The sequence below is a fragment of the Elgaria multicarinata genome, chromosome 11 (assembly GCF_023053635.1).
Source record: "Elgaria multicarinata webbii isolate HBS135686 ecotype San Diego chromosome 11, rElgMul1.1.pri, whole genome shotgun sequence".
NCBI lineage: Eukaryota > Metazoa > Chordata > Lepidosauria > Squamata > Anguidae > Elgaria > Elgaria multicarinata.
The window spans coordinates 16,554,844-16,575,476 of record NC_086181.1 but is presented as its reverse complement, the minus strand read 5'-3'; the positions used below and the strand labels follow the sequence as shown (position 1 = coordinate 16,575,476).

At 44.5% G+C, this 20,633-nt stretch overlaps 1 protein-coding gene across 1 annotated transcript; it reads left to right on the top strand.

Moving 5' to 3' along the window:
• The first annotated feature begins 782 nt into the window (after positions 1 to 782).
• Positions 783 to 20,252, top strand: LOC134406650 (parathyroid hormone/parathyroid hormone-related peptide receptor-like). Its single transcript, XM_063138168.1, has 13 exons — positions 783 to 860; positions 6,569 to 6,674; positions 7,623 to 7,733; positions 9,508 to 9,632; positions 11,203 to 11,297; positions 12,482 to 12,671; positions 13,631 to 13,784; positions 14,466 to 14,526; positions 15,888 to 15,954; positions 17,235 to 17,329; positions 18,876 to 19,017; positions 19,104 to 19,145; positions 19,860 to 20,252. The coding sequence occupies exons 1-13, from the start codon at positions 783 to 785 to the stop codon at positions 20,247 to 20,249; spliced, it is 1,656 nt and encodes a 551-aa protein (XP_062994238.1). The 3' UTR covers positions 20,250 to 20,252.
• Positions 20,253 to 20,633: the final 381 nt, after the last annotated feature.

Here is a 20,633-nt window from a genome sequence, read left to right as displayed (position 1 = left end):
TCATTTATTAACAAGTAGAGCCATTTTCTTTAATTAAGTATCAAGGGTCTCTACATTTAGAACAGCTTTCCACAACCTAGTGCTCTCTACATGTGTTGGACTACAACACCCATTGGCTCCAACTATCATGGCCATTAGCCATGCTGGCTGAGGTTGATAGGAGTTGTAGTGCAACACCTCTGAAGGGGACCATGCTGAAGGAGCCTGATTTAAATTGGCCCTGAGATCTTGACCATGCAATGAATTTTATTTTTTGTGTGTGATCTGGGAAGTTAGTTTTGCCGTTTTAAGATTGGCAAGGGGGGGGGAATAAACAAAACAAAAAACCCAAAAGCACTTGCGAGGAGATTTTGCAAAGGAAAAAATTAGCACTTAGGGATGAGCTAAAGAGACCCTGCCCTTCAGCTCTGGAGGGGAACAAGGAGTGCCAGGAGAGAAACCACAAATGCTCCCTGAACAGGCTGCGCACAGAGACAAAAGGACCAAACGGTGAGGATGCTGTACATAAATAAGCATCAGTCTCAAGAACCATCTACTAGCTAAATGAATGCTCAACACTGGTGAGTCTTCAGGGTGATTTCCCTTAGATGTTTTAAGACCAGGCTCTTGAAGGAAGCAGATCAGAAAGCTTAGTTTGGAAAAGTAGAGATGAACATGGATACCAGCTTCTCCAGCCTACACAGTTTGGATTTAGGAGCTTAGAATAATTTCTTTGGGAACGATTCAGCACAGCATCATCAAAACCTTCTTCCGCTTTGGATGGCACGGAAGTTCAGAACACCATGGAGGAATCGGTCCACATAGGGAGGTTCATGACAGCCACCCTTTGTTTCTCACTTCTGAATTGCATTTATGCATTGGTAAGTCCATTTCAAGTTGTCTTCCTTCATCCCGTTTGTATTACTTGCACTGCTCAGCTTGTGACCCAACTGGCAAACATTAGGCACAATTGACTGGGAACATTTAAATGGGGCTTTGTCATCTTATGCAAGAACTATTTATTTCAGGGTTAGGAATAGATTATGCAAGAGATGCTTCCATGCTCTTAAGCAAGTCCCATTGATTTCATTTCAACTTGCATGTTCCTAATGGATTGAGCCTATTAGCTTATTTTAGAGCAGCCTTCCCCAATCTGGTGCCCTCTAGAAGCAGAGGATTACACTCTGATCATCCCCAGCTGACACGTCTGTGGTGGATGATGGGAGTTGTAGTCCTGGTGAAGAGTTCTGGAGAACTCAAAAGCTTGCATATTTGTGTGGAATTTTGGTTGTTCCTAAAAAAGGTATTGCCCAATGATGGAGTGAGATACTTGAGTCTAATGACTGAGCACTGACCTAAGACAAGTAAGCAATCCCCTTCTCTGACGGGGTCAAAGAGTTCTTTTGGTTGGCCTTGTTACACTGATATGGATTTGTGACCAACACTAGTACCTTTGCTTCTCGTGTGACCTAGAAAAATGCTGAGGCCAGGAATTTCCCTTGAGTAGCAGAACTGAGCAAATCTCACAATCCTGCCATACTCAAAAATCCACTCCTGGTTACCCAAAACTTTCATCATTTTAGCAGTATAATTTTGGACAGTGTGTATCGTTTTGTCGTTGCCATTGTTAAACAATTGGGAACCAGAAATCCCCAGTGTATCTTTTGCCCACCCCTGTCTACACCAGCGGCAGGCAGAAGGAAGATTGTATACTGTATACTGTTGTTTTGATATTTTTTGATGGTTTTAAATTTGGTATACTTTTTAATGTTTACTGTTTTTTAACTTTTGTAAACCGCCCAGAGAGTTTCAGCTATGGGGCGGTATATAAATGTAATAAATAAATAAATAAAATAAAGACTGGGACAGGCATTTTGTGGTAGATTAGCAGCGAGAGCAGCAGCAACAAAGCATTTCTCTCTCTAAAATGCTGAGATATTAAGTTGTTGAATTATTAGGCTGCTCAAATAAAGAAAACTTGGGAAGTGGGGGGGAAGGAAAAGCAGGAGTGGATTGATGTGTGGAAAGACAGTGAAGTCAGATCAGGTACTGAAAACAAATCCCTGCACAGAACATGTGCTCAGAGGCTCTCTGTTCTTTAAGTCTATATCCCCCTGATATTTTGCACCTGGTTTTGGTTGGTGGAGCTCAGCATTCTGGTAACAAACAAAAAATAACAAGTAGATCCTACCATGCAAGCCTGTAATCTGCCCACCCTGATCTACACTGTTTGGCAGTGGCCCTCAGGGATTTCAGATAGGAATCTTTCTCAGTTCGACCTGGTTTCTGAAAGCTGGGCCTAACTTCATTGGGGCAGGTGGCTCTGATATCAGCAGGGCAGTAAATTCACTCCGGGTTTCAGTCAGAACTCTAAAGTAGCTAAGATAGCTATTTTAGAGTTTTGACTGGTTCTGACTGAAACCTGGAGCGGATTCAATGTCCCACTGACATCGGAGCCACCAGCCCTCACTGCTTAAATTGAAACTGTGGAGGGCGTGCCTAGAATATTTGGGGATTTATAATTTTGGTTTTATGATTTATTTATTTATTTTGCCATTTCAACCACTTTGAGCAACAAAGATTGAACCCGGGATATTCTAGATGCAAAGTGTGTGCTCAATCACTAAGCTTACTGCTGATTGAAAGCATAGGTTAAACATACACACACACCTTTGAAGCCAGGAAGAATGTCACTGTGCCGTCCCACGTCAGAATGGGTTACAAATAAGCACATGAGAAAGGAAGTTGTGAAAATGGGGAAGGTGTCATCAGCAACAGTCTTATGTTCCCTGGCAGACCTGAATGCACAGCTAGCATTTTTTTTCTGGTTGTAGCGGTTTCCCCCGTCTGCTTGCTTTGCATGTCAACAGACTGCAGAGTTCTTGTTTGCTAACTTCAGCACAGTGCTGTCAAAAGCTGAGTGAAACAAGAGGTGCCTTGTTCTTTCTTGGGTAGGCTGTGGCACTACAGTCCAAGGCCGAGAACGAGGGATGACAGTTTGTTAACAGGGTGACGGATGTAACAAGCTAGTGTAAGAATGCCAGGGGTCTGCATTAGAAATATTTCAGAGGTTAAAAAGGCATCTCTTTATAGACCAATGCTCTTTCTTCCAATCCAGGCTTTTCAGGCTGGACAATTATGCCTGTGCTAGCCTTTAATGGTAAACAGGGCAGGCATCAAGGTTTGGCACGGCTGGGCACCTGCTGAGAGTCCCATAGCCCTCTGGTAAGAGCCTCCTTAACTTGCAACCACTTGACTACCCCACTCTCAGACTGACCCAGAGGGAGGGAGGAAGCAAGCAAGCAAGCTGCAATGGTGAGAAATAGTAGTGGTAACTACCACAGCCTGCTTGTTCACTGGCTCTCTTGACAAGCAAGCAGAAAGGATGAGGAAGAGGTGCAGCAGCTGGTCACAGGGGTAGTGAGGGCATAGGCCGACTGAGGCCCTTTCTACACTCGCCTTTCCCCCCCAGGATCATCCTGGGATAATCCCTGTGCATCCAAATGACACACAGGGGATCCCAGGAGCAGGCAGGGACGACCCCTCCACTTTCCTGGGATAATCCTTAGGTGTAGAAAGGGCCTAAGTGAAGACGGCTCATTGTCCAAGGGTCCCACAAAAGCTGGAGCTCACAATTAAAAAAAAAACACTTCACAAAACCAAATTCTATACTAGGGTGACCATATGAAAAGGAGGACAGGGCTCCTGTATCTTTAACAGTTGTATTGAAAAGGGAATTTCAGCAGATGTCATTTGAACATATGGAGAACCTGGTGAAATTCCCTCTTCATCACAACAGTTAAAGCTGCAGGTGCCCTGCCCTCTTTTAAATCTGGTCACTCTAGTATAGCTCCTGCAGCTTTAACTGTTGGGATGAACAGGGAATTTCACCAGGTTCTCCATATGTACAAATGACACCTGCTGAAATTCCCTTTTCTATGCAACTGTTAAAGATACAGGAACCCTGTCCTCCTTTTCATAGGGTCACCCTATTCTATACCAGACATGTTATCTACTGTTCCAGTTTAAGCACCATCTTCAGAAGCCGGCCGGTGTGTGTGTGTGCATTCATTCATCAATGAGGACCTTTTTATGTCAATAGTTGCTTTCACTCAGGAGTTGTTTTGGGGCAGTAACTGGCAGTGGTCAGGGCCAGAATCAAAAGTGGGTACAACCTCTTTTCTGTCTTGCTGTTTCTACCATCCCTTTATCTCTCTCTCTCTACCTCTCTCTCACAAACCCCTTCTCTCTCTCTCTTTCTGCCACCCCTTTTCTCTCTTTCCCACCGCCCACCCTCCCTCTTTTTGCTGCCTCTCTGCTCCCTTTTTCTGCGACCCCCTTCTCTTTTCCACTGCCTTCTCCCCTCTTTTTGCCACCTCTTTCTCTCTTACTGCCACCCCTTCTCTCTCTCTCTCTCTCTCTGCCACCCCTTCTCTCTCTCTCTCTTTCTGCCACTCCCTTCTCTCTCTCCCCACTTCTTTCCTGCCAAGCATGCTGCTAGGAGTCAAGTTGCTCTTACCGGAGGTCTGAACTGGTAGCTTGCAGGAGCTTTTGTAATTAGGCTAAGGGCCATGACAATTAGGCTGAGGATTGCCCATCCCTGTATTAGAATATGATTTCATAGTTGTGTGAGCACAAAGAGCAAGATTTTATGTCCATCTTTCCATCGTGCTAGTATATTCTGCAGCAGCACATTTTTATCAGTCTCCAAATTTTGATCAGTTCAGATCTGAAAAGCCTAGCCTTTATTCCATTATACTGTACATTTTTTTTTTTTAAAAAAAAATCATTTTCTGATTCTAAACATTTATCTGTGTGGCTCTGATTGTATCTTTGCTTTAGTAGCTGGGGTTTTAGCAGGATGCTGCCACAGTCTTTCCCAGGCAACTCCCACAGTAATGGAAATTTCATTATCGATAAGCCTTTATCAGTCTTCTCAAAATGTCCTGTGCAGATGGGGCAAATTAATTGCGGTTGTTGCCACTGAGGCCTGCTTGCATTGTCTCTCTTGCCGGCTTCTTTTATCTCGCATAGCTCCTTCATTTCCTGACAATTTTGCACGGGAAATGAGCCAGTCACTGGCAAATGCAAAGCAATCTCCTTGCCCCTGGACATTGATTTTAGTGCGTCTGATGCCCCCAAAAGGCCTTGTACGCCTGGAACATCCATTATAGGTTGCCATTAAGGGCCCATCTCTTGAGTTGCCATTTCATCTCCATTTCCTCTCAGATTGCTTGGATGTTATCTGTGTCTCCTGACACATTTCGGTCTTCAATTTTAAAAATTTAATACATTAAAACCATATTATAAAATTACTACATCATTATAGCAGCTGTCCTAAACCTGGTGCCCTCCAGATGTGTTGGATTACAACTGTCAGCAGCCTCAGCCAGCATGGCCCAGTGGGTATGATTGGATTTGTAGTCCAACACATCTGGAGGGTACCAGATTGGGAGCAGCTGTGCTGTCCTGTGTGACACATTCTATGAACATAAAAAGATTTCATACTGTGTATCAACGTATAAAGATTTATATTATGTATGTTATTTACTATATTCAATATACTGTTTGTCTACCAATGCACTCAAGGCCAGGGGCTCCCATCCCAGCACCCGTGGGCACCATGGCACCCACATGGCCCTTCAACGGCACCCACAAAGCTCTCCCATCCCTGCCCACTTCAAAAAAATATTTTTAATAACAAAACAGAATAAAAAAGAAGAGTCATGAAAAGAGAAAGAAAAAATTACATACATAGGAATATCGTCATTTCCCCCCCCCATCAAGTGTACCATTCATTATATGTGTGTGTGTGTGTGTGTTTTCATTCTTTCTCTTTTTACGACTCTTCTTTTTTGTTCTGTTTTGTTATTATTCACAATAAAAAAAGAAAATATTTTTAATACAAACCTTGAAAAACATTAGGGCATCAAGTTCTCCTACCTGTTCCTGAACTTGTCAGGCAGGCAAAGAAAATAGTTGCTTTCTTGCCCCACCCCACACACAGGCCTTTGCCCTTTGCTCACGCTCTCTCCCCACTCCCAGTCTCTAGCCTTGCTATTTCCCTCCCCACAACCCCTTTCCTCCCTATTTATCTCCCTTCCTAATACCTAGCTTTCTTTTTTCTCTCCCCTCTAGCCTTGCTATTCCCTCCCAGCCTCTAGCATCACTATTTCTCTCTCATACCACCTGTTTTGCTCACCTTTGACTAGCCAGGCCCCCAAGGCAGCCATTACGCGTGACTAGCCACATCCTCCGTATGAGCCATTTTGTGGTAGCGCCCACAGCAGTTTCTCAAACTTTAAAATGTGCCCACGGGTCCAAAAAGGTTGGGGAATCCCTGCTTAAGGCGTTTCATAGTGTAAACAAACAAACAAAACCCAAAAATGGCTTACACCTGAATAGACAAGATATAAAAGGGAAAAGGGACACAAAGGGGAGATAAATGTAGGTATCAGGGGACACTGTATAAGCAAATTTAGGTATCAGGGCAGTTCTGGGATGGGAGGAGCCAAATGGTAGCTGGTCCCAGCTGAGCTGGTGGAGGAGGGCTCGCTGTCTCACTCCTCCTTTTTCCTCTCTTTGGCAGGTGGACACTGACGATGTTCTAACCAAAGAAGAACAGATTTATTTACTGAACCAAGCTAAAGCAAAATGTCACAAAGAGATAAATGCCCAGGAGGAGAGAATTCAAGGTACTTGCTCTTTCTGCATTGTTAACTCTGGGTTGAAGCCCCAGTTAAAAAAGTAAATGAGTCACCTTTCTGCCAAATATTGAGGCATATTGTTGACACTGAACATCTAAGAAAACTATGGCACTTATTAAACACCGCCCCCTACCGGAGAAGAAAACTGAATTGGGTCATCTGGTTTAGCTATTTCTCCTCCTCCTCCTCCTCCACTTTCTAGTTTGCTATGCCATTAGGCCAATAATCCTCAAACGATGTGGCACAATAAAGAAATAAATCTAGGTCCTAGGCCTTGGCCTGAAGGCAAATGGTGCAGTTATCTTGCTGTAGCCAAGCCAGTGCCTGGTCACTGCCTGGTTGGGAACCCCATATACACCATCATGGAAGAAAGGTGGGATAAAATATAATATCTTAATTAAAAGTTCTTTGCAGCCCAAAATATTTATCCACAGAGGAGATTACTGTTGCATCTCTGAATGAGTCACTGAGTGCTGTTCCAATTAGCATTGACTAATTCTGCCACTTCTGCATCAGGTGTGACTAGATCATTAAATCACTTCCAGTGCAGAGAAGCATCAGAAATACCAGTCCTTAGAAGAAGCATATCCAGAACAGTGACTCATGGAACAAAGATTATATAATGTGAAAAGCCCAATATCTTTCAGCCTTCTTTTATTTTCAGGCGGCAAAATAAAATTAATAATAATAATAATAATAATAATAATAATAATAATAATACACATGATATAAAACATATATCATACCACATTGCAACTAGGCCTGTGCATATAGTTAAGCATTAAAAATAAATAAATCACTACACACTGCAAATAGGCCTGTATCTACTCTGAAATCTCTTTTTTTTAACATAAGGATGTTGACCATCCACCCTCCTCATCTCCTTACCTTGCCTCTGCCATGCCAAGCAGTGAAAATGTGCCATTTCCTTCTTAGATGGCCATTGCTTACCTGAGTGGGATGGAATTATTTGCTGGCCGGAAAGTTTCCCGAATGAAAAAGTGGCAGTCCTCTGTCCTGACTACGTCTATGACTTCAACCATAACGGTATGTATACTTTCTCAGCCCCCACCAAAAGCCTCAGATACACTTTAGTTGTTTAGGGCCAAACTAGATATGAAATACACCATTGCATCTAATGTGCAGATTTTTAAAAAAATGCAGTTTGGGGGTGAATATAACAATGATTGGGATTGCAGTAGACGTGGAGGGGAGATTTAACTGTTCCCTTCCCTCCTGCAGTCCTATGGAATATGCCTCCATGGAAGTTAGTTGTCTGGGGGTTTTCAAAATGTATCACCTTAAGAACAGAAGATGAGCTGTGCTGTATCAGACCAAAGGCCTGTTTATCAATAACTTCATTTGTCACCACTATTTGCATCAGTTCCTCAGATTCCATTCCTGAAAATATCAGGTCAGGCATGGATATCTGCTCTTCATCTTCTGCAGTGAAGAAAGATGAAAAGAATTCATTCAGCTTTTCTGCAATTAGCAGCAAAATAGCAACAACAATCATAATTACAACTTTAGATCATAAACCACATTCATTATCAATTAAAAGTTGATGTAATCATCCAGGACTTTAGAACCTGTTTAAAATCAGCCAGTGAGGAACCCAAAACCACTTCTTGGGGGAGGAAATTCTACAGTAATGGGGCCACCACTGAGAAGGCCCCACCTCGTGTCTCCCAGCATGATGAGCCCTAAGCAGGGCCTGGCAGACTCATATAAGTGCAGATATTTGCACAGGCAATCTCACATTTTCCTCAGGACTGCAGGTTAGATTCCACAAAAGGTTAGATTCCACCCTCCATACCAGATGCGATCCCGATAGTTACCAGCCCCCTCACAATTGATGCTGTTTGCATTTTGTAAAAACCTGCATGTTAAATGCAAAGATGCATTTGTCACACCTCATGTGTCGTTTGGCTCTTAATGTCAGGAGCCTGGCGAACAGGCTAGCTCAGTGGTTCTCAACCTTCCTAATGCCGCGACCCTTTAATACAGTTCCTCATGTTGTGGTGACCCCCAACCATAAAATTATTTTCGTTGCTACTTCCTAACTGTAATTTTGCTACTGTTATGTAGCAAAATTATGTAGCTCGGTTCCTAAGACCATCGGAAATATGTGTTTTCCGGTGGTCTTAGGCGACCCCTGTGAAAGGGTCGTTCGACCCCCAAAGGGGTCGCGACCCACAGGTTGAGAACCGTTGGGAACTATCAAGCAATTAAATAGGTTTGAAGCTGGGCTACTACGCTTGATGTGTCAAATGAAGCTGTGGGGAGGTGGGTGGAGGAAGTTGGACTTGCTTATTGGGAAGCCAAGGGGGACGTTTCTAAAACAGGACATATTGGGAGACAAGCCTGTCTTGGAAACAGGAGGCCCCCCAAGACAATTTGCTGAGAACAAAAAAGCAAATAACAAAAATGGCACTCCCCTCCCCAATTCCACGTACACAGGTTGACAGGACAGGCACTTCTGTCTTACTTCAACACTGGCAACAGAACAGCACCTTCCACTGCTCCTGCAGGCTAGCTTAGGGTGTGGGGAGGTCAGAGGAGACAGCATCACTGCTGGCCTGCCCTCCAGCATACAACGCCTGAGGCAGCCACCTCACTCTGCCTAATGGTAGGGCCGGCCCTGCTCAGAAGCCTTACACTTTCCCCAGGAAACAGCCCCTTAATCCCACTGTGTGACAGCTGACTACAGTTTGTGTCCGTGTTCAGAGAAAGCCAGTTGATGGATGATCAGAGAAGCATTTATTTTATTTAGTATGACGATTTTCTTTTCTCTATGAACTCTGCCTCTCCTTTATTTCAGGTCATGCCTACAGACACTGCGATGTCTATGGGAACTGGGAATTGGTGCCCAACATGAACAAGACTTGGGCCAATTACACGGAATGTGCCATATTCTTTGCCCCGGAACGGCAGAACCAAGAAAAGGTTAAATGCCTTAATACAGCTAAGGTGCAATCTTATGCGGGTTCAGACGGGGGAAGTGGGGAGTCCAGGTGGGCGGGGAATGTTGGGAGCTGTAGGACGTTTTTCTGTCTAAATATGCATAAGATTGCACCCTAAATGGGGGCAGAGGGAGATGTGGGGACAGAGAAGAAACAGCTTGTGGTATTAGAAGTGCCTCCACCTACCCCAGCAGGGTAGATAAAGGCAATCGACCTGACTTTCTAAAGGCCAATGGAAGTGTGGGGAGAAGATACGATCACTGTTTCCAAATATTTTAAAAGAACCTCCAGAAGAAGTGGGAGGCGACAATTGATCACTCCATTTGCCAAGGAGGTTTTCCTGTATTGCTGCATAACGTTCTAAGATGTAATTCCCTCCCCCAGGGATGGGAAACTCTGTGTCTGTGGGCTGAATTTGGCCTGCCAGGCTGGCCCACCAGCACCCTGATATCAGCCAAACCTCCAGATCGGTCCTGGGAGGCAGTCCGGGGCCAGCCAGGTCCCTACCCCTGCTCTACTCTAATCAGAATTTGAAGTGGTGTATTTGCTTTACATTTTAAAGCATCTATACACCACTTCAAAAACAGTTAAAGCTAGGGTGACCATATGAAAAGGAGGACAGGTCTCCTGTATCTTTAACAGCTGCATAGAAAAGGGAATTTCAGCAGGTGTCATTTGTATATATGGGGAACCTGGTGAAATTCCCTCTTCATCACAACAGTTAAAGCTGCAGGAGCTATACTAGAGTGACCAGATTTATGTACCCATATGTACAAATGACACCTGCTGAAATTCCCTTTTCAATACAACTGTTAAAGATACAGGAGCCCTGTCCTCCTTTCCATATGGTTACACTAGTTAAAGCATCCTAAGATTGTTTTGTGGGTTTTCACAAGCCTATGGAAGATCATTCCAGGAGGAGCCAGGCAGTCTTCTTTTCAGGGCAAAAGGTCCTAGGTTCCACCCCCAACATTTTCAGCTAGAAAGATCAGGTGGCATGTGATGGGAAAGGTCCTGCATGCCTCCTGAGACTCTGGAGAGCAGTCTGAGCAGGCAGTGCTGGGTCAGACGGGCAAATTGGCACTGCCTTACAGCAGGCCAGTCAGACAATGTGACTTCCTGAGACATAAGAGGCATGGGCCGTGGGAGCAGGTGACACTCCTGGGCAGGTACCAGAAAGCCTGGCTGTGACCTAGCCTCCTGCACAAAACCAGCCAGGTTGCAGTGGACTGTGCATGTATCACAGATGGCGGTGTTAGGGTGCATTCCCCCAACCTGGTGCCCTCCAGAGGGTGTGGACTTCAACTCCCATCTGCCCCAGCCAATGGTCAAGAATGCTGGGAGTTGTAGTCCAGAACACCCGGAGGCCACAGCCTGGGGAAAGCTGCTCTAGGGGCATCATTTCACGTGTTGGAGATTCACATGGGTAGAGGATAGTCTGTTTTGGGAAGGGGTGGTGGTGATCTAGGTGGGGTCCTTGAACTGATATTCTCAGCTAGGATGATGCCCCAAAAGAGACTATCTATGCATCTCTTTCCCCCTGCCCCACCTAGGAGGTGTTTGACCGCCTGCACGTCATCTACACTGTTGGCTACTCCATCTCCCTCGCCTCCCTCCTGGTGGCCATGTGCATCCTTTGCTACTTCAAGTAAGGAGAAGATACCTTATTGATTTTTTTGTCCCCACCCCCACCGTCATCCCCAAACCTTAGCCTTATCCTGCTGCCCAGTAGAAACGTTGTCAGGGCTTTTTGTTTTTAAAGCTACTTGGCACATGCTGAGGGGATCTTTTATAATTGCTTATGAGCTGTGGCACTGAAGAGAGATGCCCCACTTAGCCATGAAGCTCACTGGGTGACTCTGGGTCAGTCACTGACTCTCAGCCTAGCCTGCCTCACAGGGTTGTTGGGTGGATAAAATGGAGAGGAGGAGGAAGACATGTAAGCTGCCTTGAGTTCCTCGCAAGAGGAAAAGAGGCAGGATAGAAATGTAGTAATTAATAAAAAGGGCTGTGGCTCAAATTAAACCTTCACGACCAGCAAAGCAGGGGGAGAAACCATCAGTTAGCTCTGTGCATATAAACTTTGCTTACACTGCAGAGAAGGACAGGTGGTGAGGTGGTGTAGATCCCAGAAGGAACATCTTTAACAGAAGTTGGGATCCTGGGATTTGATGACTTGGAGCGAGTGCGGTTGTGTGGCTGTCGGCTGCCCTTTCTCCTGCCAACCTGGTTTAGTGGATAGAGTACTGGGGGCTTGTCTATACGGCTTGTTTACCCCGACCTAAATGTGCATATTCGCGTTTTAGGTTACATGATGCAGCCGTCCATTCACCGCAGCGCTGGGTTTTAACCGTGATAATGTGCATCTTCGCATTCACAATTTACCACGACTTTTAGATCACGTCTGAGTTTGCACTACGTTATGGGGGAGTTAAATTGGATTTTGATATGTGGGCGGAGCTTTGAGGGCAGGACAAAGTGATTGGCCGATTTCCCACCAATTAAAACAAAGAGCGGGGAACAGGCAGCCAGAGGGGGAGACATGTTCAGTTCCCCTCTCACGTTGTCCTCTGCTGCTTCGCTCCTTTGGTGTGTAAGAGACAAGGACCCAGGTTCAAATCTCCACGGGCTCACCCATGAATTTCATCTGGGTGAACTTGACCAAGTCATTCACTCCCTCTTAGCTTAACCTACTTCACAGGCTTGTTGTGGGGGGAAATGGGGGCAGGATGGGGAGAGAACAACCCACACCACCTTGAAGGAAAGGTGGGATAAAAGTGTAATTAATAACTAAAGTTCATCCATGCCTGCATGGGCAACGTGTGTTTTAAGGCGACTTCACTGCACACGGAATTACATCCACCTTCACCTCTTTGCCTCTTTCATCTGCCGAGCCGTGAGTATCTTTGTGAAGGATGTAGTGCTGTACTCTGCCGCGCAATCTGAGGGGCTGCAGAAAGCGCAAGATGATGACTGGGATGCTGAAGAGCTGAGCCTCTCCTTGGGATCCAGGACCCAGCTGGTAAGCCCCAATTGCGGAGAGCACGTGACTGAGTCTGCATCCATCCCAAAAGCTAGAACCAAAATCTTGTAAAAGATCCAGACATCGTGGATTAGACCCAGACTCTGTCATACTTAGAGTAGACCCACGAAAATCAATGGGAACTTAAACCCATTGGGTGTACTCAAAGCATGATTAAGTCTGGATCCAACCCATAATTAATAATAATAATAATAATAATAATAATAATAATAATAGGAAGTGATTAGAATTAGGATGTTGGCTCAAGGAGTTTTACTTTGATAATCCTGAATTATCTGATTACGTGGGAGATTATGTCAGATTTATTCTGGTGAAGGAATAGGAACGTGAAATTTGCCCTATTCAGGTCCACCCAGCTTTGGAGCTGAGGTTGATGGCTACCAAGGTAGTGTAGTAGTTCCTTAGCTGTAAGACTCTTGGGCCAGATCTACACCAAGCAGGAAATGGCACTTTGAAAACGGGTTGAAAACTGTATCTGCAGTGTGTCCTGGGCCCTAACAGCTGTCACTACTGTTATAAACCATTTAAAAGCAGTAGTGTAGGCCCTGCCCTACAGAGAAATTTCCTAGCTTGAGTATACAGTTAGTTTCCTCTCAAGCATTTAATTGTATGTTTGTTGCTAAACTGTGTATTAAGGCTGTGTGATTTTTTTTTTAACAAAGTTGTGTGTGCAGGGGAGTTTGTGTGTGAGAGATTTGGGGACATTATTGTAATTGTTTATTTTTAAGCCATCTTGGAAATCTTATTGTCGGTTGGTGGAGAAGGGGAAAATGTTTAAATAACAAAGTATACTTGGGATGCAAGAAACAAAAAACAGAGCGAGAGACGGATATACAGACAAGAGGCAGAAGTGTTACTACCGCAAGGCATCCAGAAACTCTAATGTGGCCCTCAGTTCACTAAAAGGAACCTTTGTGCGTTTTTCTCCATTTCTTCAGGCAGGCTGCAAAGTAGCTGTGACCGTCTTCCTCTATTTCCTGGCTACCAACCACTATTGGATCTTAGTAGAAGGCCTGTACCTCCACAGCTTGATCTTCATGGCTTTCCTCTCCAACAAAAGCTACTTGTGGGCCCTCACGCTTATTGGGTGGGGTAAGCACAGTCCAGTTCACTCCCTGCCTCCTGCTCTTACAATCCTCTTACACAGGAATCCAGAGAGAGGATGAGAAACTTAATGTGAAGGCCCCTTTGGGGAGTCACTGAGGGATGGGGGCCCAACCCACATCTTTGAATGGCCTCGTTAGCACAGCCACTCTCTTCCCCTCTCCCATGTCTAACTCTGCTTCTGCCACCTCACCCGACCCTGGACCCTCTTCTAGTACAGAGACTGAAGGGAAGAATACAACACAAATGAAGTCAGCGTCCACCACCAACCTCACAATTACCACTACTGTCCCTTCAGGATGGGGCCTTCTGCAGCCTTCTGCATGCATTGAGCAGGGGGTTGGACTTGATGGCCTTACAGGCACCTTCCAACTCTACTATTCTATGATTCTATGATTTCAGAGCTCTGGCAAGATTGATCTAGCCCTTCCCTAGAAACTCACTGGGCAGTAAGGAAGAGAGAGACAGAGAGAGAGAGAGAGAAGGGGGTGGCAGAAAGAGAAAATGGGTGGCTCTGACTCCCCCTACCCACCATGTAGCCCCCAACAGGTTATCCAGGAGAGTATGTGGCCCTCAATAGGAAAAAAAAGGTTGCCCACCCTTGCTTTAAGATCTTACTGAAAACCCAGATATCTTTCTGCTTGCTTTTGTTTTTCTTCTTCCTTCGAGGGGTACCTGCTGTCTTTGTGTCTATTTGGGCCAGCGTAAGAGCGTCTCTGGCTGATACACAGTAGGTGGTTTCTATTTCTCTTAAAACACTATTTTGGTAGATTCAGAACAAGACTGCAAATTGGCAGGACTGTTAGTTTTTCAACCAACCAACCAATCAATCAATCAATCAAAAGTTTATTGTACTAGCCAAAGGCCATGACAAATACATCAAAAGAAAGCATCCATACATATATACAGTAATACAAATACCTCAAAATTACACAGATAACTTGAAATTTACCAGTGAAAGGGTTGGAATTGTTTTATATGTTATTGTAAAGCGCCTCAATACCAGAAATGGTGAGGCGGGGCTATAAAAATGCTTTAAATAATAAATAAATAAATAAATAAATATATGGTTGGCCTAGCCCCATTACCTTGTACTGACAGAAGGTAAACAGTGAAAACATCCTCATATTATGGGCAGCTCTTTGTTCTAGGTCAGTCTTGGGGAATCTCAAATCCTGCCCTCCAGGCTTCCCCAAATGGCTGAGGCCCCTTCCCCTGACCCACCCTTTCCCCCCCAACAACTGATCGTTTGGTGGTTACCTAGCTTTTGTGCATTTCCCCTTTAAGCTAAAAGATGCTGGTATTTGAGTATTTTGGCACCAGCCTTTTAGCTTTCAGCCCTGACCACCATTGGAATGCAGGCTCCGAGTTTCTCCCAAATTGAATTCAGCCCTCAGGCTGAGATTCCTCCCCCTTATTCTAGATTAACAAATACCACCCCACTGCCCATCATCATGGTAACTTCTCAGAGTTTTAAACATCCAGGCACTGGTGAAATCTGTGCTAAAGCTGTCTTCAGTTCTGCAAGCAAAACCAAGTTTAGTTAACACAAACCTCAAGCCCACCTAAGGTTGCCCTGTAGAGTGATAAATTCAAACAGAAGGCCTTCCCTGGGAGATGGTGTGATTAAGAGTCTGTGCTATGAACTGGGACCTCTCTGGTTTGAATCTTGCCTTTCCCATGGGTCCACTAGGAGGCCTTAGGTAAGCCACACTCTCTCAGCCTTACACACTGATCTGTAATAATGGGATGATAATAATACTGACCTACCATGCAGGGTTATTCTGTGGATTACAACAGCTTGGACATCAACTCCCAGCAGCCCATTGCAGTCCAACACTTCTGAAAGATACCAGTTTGGGGAAGGCTGGATTACAGCACTTTAAACAGATTAAGGCTGGAACAACTAAAATGTCCCCAAAACCAGCAATGCCAACCGACCAACTCTTCTCTTCAATAGCCCAAGCTATTTGCAAATCACAAACTAATAAAAGGACTTGGGACCCCAAAGCGAGTTTCAAAGGTATCATCAGGTGAGGGACACCATATCGCCATACCTCTTTTGGGCTGATTGCAGCCTCTCTTAATCAGGTGCTGGGACCTTAGCGCTGGAAACATGAAATGGATCTACCAAGTTCCTATCTTAGCAGCAATTGTGGTAAGGACACAACAAATGGGTTAAGGGTAGGCTGGGGGAGGAGGCAATAAACATTTCCTGTGGGTCAGTTACTGAGCTACTTTGGTAATTCTTCAAAATCATTTTAAAATATACCAGGGAACATCTTTTCCCATATAAATTCCTCCTTCTGGGTTTTAAGATTTGCCCACATGGCCCTGCTAAGGGGTACCAACCTTTGTGGATGCAAGTTGTAGCAGGGCCTTTTCAATAATTGCCCCTTTGTTATGGAATGTCCCTCCCTGAGGAAGCTCTTAGCCCTACCTCTTTCCAGAGATAGGAGGGAAAAACATTCTTATTCCACTGGGATTTTGAGAATCATGTCCTCAACAACTGAGGCAGATGGTCAGAGGCTGAGGATCAAATTTATTTAATCCTGCTGCTCTTTGGGTTGACTATTACTGATTTTATTATTTTGTTTTTGTTAATTTTTTATTTTTGTTTTTGTCGATTACTGGGTTATGTTATCCTGGTTGTGCTTTTATATTGTATTTTATATTATGGTTTTATACTGTTTTGTACTTTGAATGGTTTTAATTTTTGTGAACCGCCCAGAGAACTTTGGCTATTGGGCGGTATAGAAATGCAATAAAATAGTTTTCAGCCACTGAAAAGGGGTAGATAAATTCTCTAAGCAAATGAAAAACAATGCTAATTGCACTGGCATGGAGAATAGTTACTCCGGAAATTTATAGATGTTTCGTTTCTTCATCAGATCACTCTGAACTCTTATAGAATTTTAGTTCTATAAAATGACATAAAACAATTTGTTTAACACATTGATACTACATCACTTCTTCCCATTGTAAGGAAGTTTATCACCCAGCTGCCTGCAATTAATGAGTTAAGATTAAGATGTTCTTTTACACTTCGAATGTTTTTAATTTTTGTAAACCGCCCAGAGAGCTCTGGCTATTGGGCGGTATAGAAATGTAATAAATAAATAAATAAATAAAATTAAAGAGTGATCTGATGAAGAAACGAAACAGCTATAAATATCCGGAGTAACTGTTCTCTTATGCTGTTGTGTACATCACTTGGACTGTTTGGCATTCATTATTGTATCTATATGTTCACAGTAATTGTTCGGTGTGTCATAAATAGTTGTCACTTACCACAACAGTGTTTTTTTTCATGTATCATTTGATTGTTTTGTTCTGGTTAAATGACCTCTCTCTTTTTCTGTATTGAGTGGAACTCTTTTTTTTTTCTTGGTTCTGGCATGGCGAATGACTGCCTCATTGTATTTTTATTGCTGACAGGTGAACTTTTTCCTGTTCCTCAACATTGTGAGAGTCCTTGCATCAAAACTATGGGAGACAAATGCAGGGAAATTAGATCCCCGCCAACAGTACAGGTAGGCAGCTTGGGGCCACTGAGGCCTTCTTCTTTTAGCACGACAATAAAATTATATCTCCTCATTGAAAGGGGATGTCCCCTCCCCTCCATATGTCACACACACTGTCCATCTCTCATTTCCAAGAGTGCAGAAAAGGGCAACTAAAACAATTAAGGGGCTGGAGCATCTTCCCTATGAGGAAAGGTTACAACAGCTGGGATTCTTTAGTTTGGGGGGAAAGGCTAAGGGGAGACATGCTAGAGGTGTACAAAATTATGGATGGAGTGGAGAATGTGGAGACATTTTTCTCCCTCTCTTGAAATACTAGAACCGGGGTCAACCCATGAAGCTGGTTGGTGGGACGTTATGAAGAAAGACTGAAAGAACTGGGCATGTTTAGCCTGGAGAAGAGAAGATGGAGGGGAGACAGGATAGCACTCTTCAAATACTTAAAAGGTGGTCCCACAGAGGAGGGCCAGGATCTCTTCTCGATCCTCCCAGAGTGCAGGACATGGAATAACGGGCTCAAGTTAAAGGAAGCCAGATTCTGGCTGGACATCAGGAAAAACTTCCTGTGTTAGAGCAGTACGACAATGGAATCAGTTACCTAGGGAGGTGGTGGGCTCTCCCACACTAGAGGCATTCAAGAGGCAGCTGGACAACCCTCTGTCAGGGATGCTTTAGGGTGGATTCCTGCATTGAGCAGGGGGTTGGACTCGATGGCCTTGTAGGCCCCTTCCAACTCTGCTATTCTATGATTCTATGATATTCAGGACAAATAAAAGGAAGTCTTCACACAGTGCATAGTTAAATTATGGAACTCGCTACCACAAGATGTAGTGATGGCCACCAATTTGGATGGCTTTAAAAGGGGGGTTGGATAAATTCCTGAAGAAGGCTATCAATGGCTACTAGCCCTGATGGTTCTGTGCTACCTCCAGTATCCAAGGCAGCAAGTCTGTGTGCACCAGTTGGTCCCTGGTAGACAGCTGGTTGGCTACTGTGTGAACAGAGTGCTGGACTAGATGGACCCTCAGTCTGATCCAGTATGGCACTTAAGTTCTTCTGTATTGCAACTTCCTCTCTGCTAGACCTCTGTTGTGCTGTATTTTCTCCCCTTCCATGACTCAAAAGCCCGTTGTAGGTGTAAAGAGATCACACCTTTATGTTGACGTCATTGTGGCAGCTATCAGGAAGCTGCCTTATTCCAGGTCAGACTCTTGCTTCAGCTAGTTCAGGATTTGTCTAGACCAACTGGCAGTGGTTCGCCAGTGTTTCAGACCGGGTCCATCTTTCTCAACCTTACCTGGAGATGCTAGGGATCGAACACAGGGCTTTTTGCATGCAAAGCAGGAACTCTCGACACTGAGCTATGGACGTTATCCTATCCATCATACACTGCCTGTGCCCTCTTCAAGCCTCTAGTCCTTTTAAAGGCCCATTATATCCATTCCCTTCCTCCCCATTACAGCCTCTGTTCCTTAAGAAGGCACAGCTGAGGCGTCACTTCAGCACTCCTGGGCAAACAGGTGGCTTGATGATGTGGGAAGTATTTTCCTTTCAGGAAGCTACTGAAATCAACGTTAGTCCTGATGCCCCTCTTTGGCGTCCATTATGTGGTGTTCATGGCCATGCCCTATACAGCAGTTTCCAGCATCCTCTGGCAAATACAGATGCACTACGAAATGCTCTTCAATTCTTTACAGGTGAGTCTTTGGGGCAGCAAAATCGTGTGTCAGATCCGCTTCATCACAACTGTTTTTCATCTATGGTTGTCTGTTTCTCCGGACAGGGTTTCTTTGTGGCTTTAATTTACTGCTTTTGCAATGGTGAGGTAAGAGACATCTTTCAAGGTAATGTGTATGCATGAGTGTAATGTAATATATATTGCTACATATCTATCATGTTGTGAGTCCCCATGCATTTTGTTCTCTGCCAATGCATGGAAGTCCATTACCTTTCCTGGGCATGTGAATGGGTACTTAATTGTATACATATAAGTACCCATACAAATATTAAAGTTCCAAAATGGAAAACTTTCCCAGAACACATGTCCGTTGACCTAACATCTACTCCCCTTAATTGCTTTTGTATAGGGGTTATTGTCTGGAGCTACTCAAGGTTAAGGGGTACTCTTAAATTACCAGTTGTACCCAGCAGGCCTCCTCAACTCTGGCTCAAATTCAGTCCTGTTTTTATCTTTTCCCAAAGGAAGGAAACCACACATATATTTTTCAGTTCACACCATTCATTCTTAATGACAAATCCTGTATACAGCTCAGGGGTATAGGTAGCGTCCCACTCTTCATACTTCTCCCATACCCTGGATAGAATTTGGGGGCAATTTTCTAGTGGGGATTTAGGTAGGCAGAGCATTTAAGGTATTGGAAAAAGGAAAAAGGGTGGGGGAGAAGAGGACATTGGACACAAGAAAACTGTTTGGGAGCAGTTACTGCTGTCTCTACCAGCTGTTGAAGGCTGAGAATAGTCATGTGAGTGATGGTATTATCTAAGTTGCATTCCACTGATGTTATACCTCTATCCCCAGGTACAGGCAGAAATTAAAAAAGCTCGTTTCCGGAGAAGCCTGGTACTGGACATAAAGCAGAAGAGCCGAGTCACCAGCACAGGAGGGAGCTACTACTATGGTGGGCTTGTGTCCCATGCCACCAACAGCATCAGTCTGAGCATGGCCAGCTGGGGGGCAGCGTCTGCAGCAGCTGTAGCCATGCCTCTGGGTGGCAAAAACTGGCTGCTGCATCTTGCTCCCAATGCCACTGCACCAGAATACATTCCTGGCTCCTCCACTCTGGATAGTTCTCCAACCCAAGAGATAACGCAGAAGGCCTTTGGGGAGAGCATCAAGGCTTTAGTGGACTCCCCTGATCTAGAAGGGAAACAGTCCAGTTTGAAAAAAGAGCTGGAGACCATGCTATAGAAAAGGAAGAACACGCGTGGGGCAAATGTCATTATCAGCTGGACCAGGATCAGGCTTCAGAGCAACTTAGGCAAGTGAATTGCTAGTATCAAACCTGAGCCCATTACCATTGTAGCAATTAGGAAGTGTTCATTCAGCAACCTATGTCAGTATGGAAAAAAAGAGCCCACGGTATTGGTCATTTCAAATTAGTCTGTTCTAGGATTAAGTGTGGTCCTGGATCCAGAAAAGTGCTCAGAAAGGTAGGTAGTGTTTAGCTAGATTGCACTGTTTTGGCTGGTTTGGCTTGTGCAGCACATACCATGTTCCAATCCAGCCCCCTCTTTCACCAGTTTCCACTTCTGAGAAACAATAAGATTACTCTCTTACTCACTCCATTGCCTT